Below are 7,088 nucleotides of genomic sequence, written 5' to 3'. Positions count from 1 at the left end.
CTGGGCTGTCCCTGGAGAAAGGTCTCGGCAGTCACCGGGCTGTCACGGCTGCTCTGGGCTGTCCCTGGAGAAAGGTCTGTGCCCTGCTGCTCCGGGCTGTGCCACTCGCGGGGCTCTGCTGCCGCCCAACGGGGACGTGCAGCGCCCTTGCTGCTGCTCGCTCGCCTCGCTCAGCTCCGTGAAGCGCTCAGGGTCTTGCTGAAAGCAAAACGAGGAACGCCGATTGCTTTGGAAGACAGGAGCTTTCTACAGTGAGGGTTTTTTGTAGCTTGTTCCTAACAAAATCTGAAGTTTTTACAGAGTTTGCCAGGCGGTCTTTGAATCATAAGCAGCAAGAAAAACAGGAGAAATACTTTCCCTCTTCTACTGAGTATGTCTGTAATGCCAAAGATTGAGTCTTTGTAGAGGACCCAGGAAGGCTTTAAGGAAGGGAAGATGCATCTTTGCACTGCTGTGTAGTTCATCCCTTTGGCTACCAAGTGTTGTGATGGGGGGCAGTTAATGAAGGGTAATGAACCAAGTAGCTAACAACAAATGCATCTGTTTGTTTGCTTGTTTGCAGATTGTGCTGGCTGTGGAAGAGACATAAAAAATGGACAAGCATTGCTGGCCCTGGATAAGCAGTGGCACCTGGGGTGCTTTAAGTGCAAGGCCTGTGGGAAGGTCCTAACCGGGGAATACATCAGCAAGTGAGTATTCTCTTCTGAATACTCTTCTCTGCTTCTCTTCTGAACTCCTGGCACAGTTTTAGCTGCTAGCAGAGAAGAGCTTGCAGCAAAATTCACATCTAGAAGTCCTGTTTTGACCACCTTTTCATATACACCAAGATCTTTGTTCCCAGTGAGAGCTGAGCTGGGAAAGTGAACTGCAAAGTGTAACTGAAAGGTGATGTTTAATACTGAAAGGGGTATAAGTCCGTGTTCCCACAGAGGATTAGGTGGATTGTTGCATATGTTTTCTGTAGTAGCCGAATAAAGCATTGTGTCATTTTGCTTTCCACATGTGATTTTGAGAAAAAAAAGTAGGAATTCATTCATTTCTTACCTTTGCTAGAAAACAGAATAAACATGATGATGTGATTGACCTGACACTGTATTTCTCATCTCCATATAAGAAACTAATGAAGAGGGTTTTGAGTGGAAGAAAGTGTAGAGAAAGGGAATAGGGAAATTATAAAAGAGAGAGAATGAAGATACAATCTCTTTTTCCCCCTTCAAGCATATAGCAAAAAGAAAAAATAGGGAAACAATGCATGTTTTGTAAACCTTCCATTTGGGTATGTATAATATTTATAAGAAGTAGCATCTGTAATTCCTCAAGAAAAAATCCAGTGCCTGAGAAAGACTCCTAGGCTGACTAGTGTTTCCACTTTTACTGTATGTTCCTTGTTCATACCAAAAAAATACATTATCTTACACTTAAAAGTAACTGCTTATAGTCTTGCACACTATATAAGGTTTTTTTTTCTGAAGTGAGCAAAAACTGTCTGCCTGTGATAGACTGTGATCTCCTCTCCTCCCCAGAGACAGTGACACTGATTCCCTGGAACTGCACCACCTGTAGGTGTAGAGAGTCTGCTCTAAAGAAGGAGGTTTAGTGGTTTGTACTGGATGCCTTGTCTTGATGGGAATTTAAGGAATAATTCTAAGAGGCATTAGTGAGAATATGATTTTTGTTTCTACAAAGTGTTTCCCTTGAACTCTCCCCATTTACCTCTGTCTGTGTGTAGTTCCAAACTGAAGACAAAGGAAGAGAGTAACTCATGCTGTAACCTGTTTAATAAGAAGTGGTTTGTAATTTGTGAATTTGTTAATTGTTTTTCAGAGATGGTGCTCCTTACTGTGAAAAGGACTACCAAGTTCTTTTTGGAGTCAAGTGTGAAGCATGTCACCAGTTCATTACTGGGAAAGTCCTAGAGGTAGGTGTTGTGTAAACTAGAGTTTATGAAAAATTGAGCCATGTCCCATTATGTCCTCATGTAACTGCAGAGAATACAAAAATTCTCACAGAAAGGCTTCCTGCTGATTTTAGAACAAAGTTGCTGATTTTCAGAATTATTTTCAGTGTTTTAGTTTTGCAGTCATCAGGAAAAGTATCTGATCTAGAATTAATTGGACTAGTTTCTATGGATCTGTGGTTTCTATTTTTCTCTTTCCGTGGTGATCTGCAAAGTCTATTGCACTGCTTATTCTGTGTCAGATTTAATATATTTACAGAAGTAATTTGAGTACTGGAATCACCTTTGACAACCATAAGTTTGTCAGAACTTGCCACGTGAGATTTACACGTGATCTGAATGATGCTGAGGAGGTGAGAGGGAGAAATGTGCTGGAGAAGTAAATTATATGTTCAGAAGTGAGAAGGCAGAAACCATCTGAATAATCTCCTTTGCTGACTCTTACCTGGAGTCCTCAACATTCTCATTGAAACCAGTCAAATCTTTTTAGAGATGTCAGTACCAACCTCCATCTCTCATGGCTCTGGTAAGTCCCCTTTGAGCTGGAATCCTTGAACTGTGCATGGATTCCTCTGTGTCATTATTGAATTGTTTAAGGGGCAAAAATGCAGAGGACCTTCCTTATTACTGAGATATGAGAAGCAAAACTGTTATCTCTTGTCCCTGTAGGAAACTCTGTTCAGTGGAAAGAACCTAAGCTGTGAGCTCAGGTCAGCAGCTGGACTGTATGTTTTTCAGTGAATAACTGAAAATAAACCTGAAAGTGTCACAGAAAATAAAAGCAGCTGGAAGTTGCTAGTGAAAGTGTGTTACAGCTTTCCTTCTTTTTGTCCCATCTACTACAAATGTAAGACTGTGTCAGCCCTCCTGTGAGAAGGTTCGTGTTTGGCATGAAGTGGTATTGTGGTTTTAGTTGTGGAGGTTTCTCTGGTCCAGCATTCAGAATATTAACCAGTCACCATAAGAGACTCAGAGCTCGTGTGGACACCTGGTGCATTTGTCACTGCATGCACTGGAAGGATGTACAGTTCTTTCATTAGCCAGACTCATAGCCTGCCTCCTTTGAAATGTGTATCTAATTCCTTTGGAGACCTGCACAGATAATTACTGCGAGCAGCCTGAGTTTTCCCTTGAGTAGGAAGGCTGTGTCTCTTCTTGCTTCTTCTGGTCTGCCACCATCTGCTTATCTATTCCTCTCCACTGATGAGTTTTGCAATTTAGCATTATGTATTGGAGACACCTTAGTTGCCATGCTGTACAGGAAGCACTTAGGAGAGAAATAATTGGATTTGTGAGATTGGGTAACATAAAATAATTCTAAAATTATTTTAGGTGTACATGACAGTTGGCTCTAACCTATAAGCAATGCAACCTATTCAGATGAAAATGACAGAAGAGAGGGTTATTAGAGTCTGTGGAGAGCTGGGAAGAAATAAACTATTTCTATCTGGAGCATTTTGTGTAGTAGCTGTGAATATGGCAAGGTTGCACTCATGTTACACTTCCTAGCATCAGTGAGGAAGAAACCTAGCTGTTCAAGGGGTCATGAGCTGTGTCCTATCAGAACTGGATAAACTGAGACTAAGGAAAGATTGGTTCAATTGACCTGGAACTTGCCTGTCCATCATCATTTAAGCTAAAGTTCATGTTATCAGAGATGTATCCTGGGCAGAACCTTGGTGCTCATTCTGGCCCCAAGGTGAGTTTCTCACTTCACAGTTCTTATTCTTCTATGGCTGTTTATTATCAGAAGATGAGACAACACTTGCTGCAGAAAGGAAGCATGTCCAAACTCTTGCAATGATCTCCCTCTTCTAGAGTCAAAATCAGATAAAAAAGATCGTTTTTTCTCTTTGACCTGGCCCCTGCAGCATCAGACTTTGCTGATGAATTAGAAACAGAGCTTTTGAATGATCTTGTCAGTAATGGAAACATTAAGCATGCTAAGTTCTGGTTGAGACTAGAAATTTTGCTTGAATATTTGTGGCTCTTACTGGTTATCAGAGACACAACCCGAAGTACTGCAGCAGAGGGCAGCAGTGGTTCTCAGTACATAAGTGACACCAAACTCCTCGAAGGCCTGTAGAAGTTGTGTTGCTCTGACTGCTGTCTGTAAGGTGTAGGCTGGCCAAATTGTTAGAAATTTTCACCAAAAAAATAAGCATTGTGTAGCCAGGGAGGCCATTCAGACATTGGCTTAACTGAATTGCAGTGTATTAGCAGCTTGGATAGCCCATGGTTGAAGTTCTCTGGGTGTCTGGGAATGCAGATGCAGGAGAGACATTCCAACACTCTGTGTCTTTTACGTGGTGCTGGAAAAGTTTGGAAGATACAGGTGAGCAGCTACTGTTCAACAATCAGAGCAGTTTATCAGAACTGTGGGCTTGTTTTGTGGCTGTCACTGTCAGAGCTGCACAGTTCCAAAGGGAGAGTACTGATGCCTCTAAATATGACTCAAGGAACTTATAAGTTGAAAGCTAGTATGAGAAAATCATGTGTCAGCACGTGTGTCCCCTCTGGGCAGGAGAGGTCGTCTGAAGGATGGGGTCAGAGCATGACATAAATCCTCTGGTAATAACGGAGACAAGAGATCGGAAGCAGCCACAGGGCCACAGGAGATAATTCACAGAACAGGATGCCACAGTTCAGAGAGGGCTGCAGACCTGTTTGAGGCAGGACGATGAACAATCTCCTTATCCTGTACTGGGGATCACCCACAACCTTTCAGTTCACCTGAAGTTTTAATTTAGATGAAGCTTGAGATTCTCACAGGAGGATTACTGTCTTCCCTCTTCGTTTTCTTTGGCAATATTTCTTTGGAAAATGTGGGTATTTTTGATGATTTATATCATGTAGGTTGTCTCTTGTCCTGCTGTTTCCCCCTTGGGAAGGAAACCACATTCCTGGTGTGAAGTAGCACACTTACAGGAATTGTTTAGGTAGAGGTTATAACTGCCCAGCCCAAATTATACCTACTAACATGCAGAGGGAAAAAACCCCAAAACACTTTGTATTTTGCCTTTGTTAATAAAAACGATTGTAGCAAATGCCCTGTAGTAAATATACTGATCAGTACATTCCATTTTATTTGTCATTAAAGTAATTCATTATGTCAGAAGCAGAGTATACTGTCTCATCATCTTCATCCAAAGAAATTATTAGAAGAGATTGAAGGGAATTTTATGGTACATTGTGTACAAACACTTCCCTCTAATGGATCAGAAGTGATTAGCAGCAGTCCATTTTGGTGCTATTTTTTTTTCTACTTCTTCTTATTACATCTAGGGCAGACTGTAGAAAAACTGAAGGGAGACAAAAGCATGAAACTTATGTTTGGGTTCACAGAGGCTGGTGCTGTCTATTTTACCAGTAAAAGCCTATTTTACTTATTTATTTTTATTTAAAGAGAGATTGAGATTCTTTGCAACATTCCAGACTTGCAGCTCCTGCTTATGTTGTCCCCCAGTATGGCTTTAGCACCTCTGAGGAAGTCAGATTTTTCAGTCTCCTACAATCAACAGCCAGCAAGAGAGACAGCCAGTCCTAAAGTGGACCTGAGAGTCTTCATCTCAGAAACAGCCATGCTGTGGCCCTGGTAGCACCCTCAACAAAACCTGTCAGAAATGCCAAGGTTTGGGTTCAAACCTTGAGATCCAAGGACAGACTTCCTCCAGTCAGTAGAGGTGACCCCTTTGCTCAATTAAGAAATGCACTAATAGAAAGACAGGACTTATTTTGCTAATATCCACAAATCATGGAAGAATGCTCTTTTTTTCTAGGCCATAGATCTAAGAACTTTCAGTAGCCATGGAAATATTCAAGAAAAATCCCATGTGCATTTAAGTCAGCTCAGATATTTCTGATGTATTATTTGGCACATTGCTCTCTGTGACAGATACTCACAGATGATAGATGAGTGCATGCCAACACAATAAATGTGGTAAATGTCCAATATGAAATAGATATTGCAGCTTTCCTGAGCATACTGGATACTTTAATGCTTGAGTGTTTCGGGAAATGTTGTCAAGGCAACAGAGATCACTGTCTTCCTTGGGCTTCTCCAGCAGAAAGGAATCTTTAGTTATGAAAAATTATTCATTTCCCATTAACTCTGGTAAAAAACGTTTTTAGCAGGCAATAACAGCATAGTGAGAGTGAGGACTTCTACACAGACTTTCCACTAAGCAATGGTTTTCATAGCTTCAGGGCTTGCCTATTGAAACATGCCCTTCTGGTCCTAAAACTCCAAATTTCTATGCAGACATGTGCAACTTCACAAATGTAAGTAAACTTCAGCATATATTTAGCCATTTGAAAGATGTCGACCTAAATGATTTTTGTCTAATGTGTTTTTCATACACAGTATAACTACTGCTCCAGGGCTTAATTCAAAATATGTTAAATCATTGAGAAGCTTCCAGCTGACTTCAGAGAATGGTGGATCATGCCTGTACCCATGTATTTCATCTTTGCTTATCTAAAATGTGTTACAATACTCCTAAGCAGTATCCTTTTAGATCGGCACAAAAAAGACATGAGGGCAGAAACGGGTGAATATTTTGCATGAAATCATATGAAAAGCCTGAGAATAAGATCCAGGTCTTAAAATTTTCACCCTTTTTTGGCTGTAACTGATTGAACAGGATTTGATCTCATGATCTAGAGATGTATATACCTGTTCTCAAGTGCCTTAACCATCTTGCTACTCCACGCATTTATTTTTATAATGCTATTTGCTTAATATTAATTGGCAAAACAAACAAACAAAAAAGCCATTGTGTGATTTCTCCTGGCTGTGCATAGCTCTAGTTCATGTTTGAGGGGCTGCTGCCTGCCCTGGGTTTGTTTCCTGTGCACTGTTGAATCTTGCACCCCACCTTGTAAGCAGTGGCACAGTGCCATTTTCACAGATGGACCTGAAAAGGGAAATGCCAGGCCACCAGAAGGTTCCCTTGATTTCAGATTGCAAGGTCAGGTCAAGTTCTAGATATGTTTGTGATGTTGTAATTTATGCTGAGCTTCCCCTGATTTTAAAGAGGAGTATTAATTCAAGATGTGGTACTTAACCTAGATGAAGTTTAGTACTTGTAAATACTGTTACTTTAATTGCCAGAATTTTAAGATTCTCATC

General features: G+C 40.9%; 1 protein-coding gene across 20 annotated transcripts in view; it reads left to right on the top strand.

The window, feature by feature from the left end:
• ABLIM1 (actin binding LIM protein 1) overlaps nt 1-7,088 on the top strand; it is a 193,680-nt gene that overhangs the window by 118,784 nt on the left and 67,808 nt on the right. For all 20 annotated transcript variants that reach the window (XM_042019393.1, XM_042019390.1, XM_042019387.1 and 17 more), the window contains exons 5-6: nt 563-689; nt 1,825-1,918. In XM_042019393.1, coding sequence (XP_041875327.1) covers nt 563-689; nt 1,825-1,918 — 221 coding nt within the window. The remainder of the gene's footprint in view (nt 1-562; nt 690-1,824; nt 1,919-7,088) is intronic.

The sequence above is a fragment of the Corvus kubaryi genome, unplaced genomic scaffold, assembly GCF_017639235.1.
Source record: "Corvus kubaryi isolate FWS band 111438036 unplaced genomic scaffold, C.kubaryi_AGA036_p1.0 138, whole genome shotgun sequence".
Classification (NCBI taxonomy): Eukaryota; Metazoa; Chordata; class Aves; order Passeriformes; family Corvidae; genus Corvus; species Corvus kubaryi.
The sequence above is the reverse complement of the archived record's forward strand: the minus strand, read 5'-3'. Positions and strand labels throughout refer to the sequence as shown.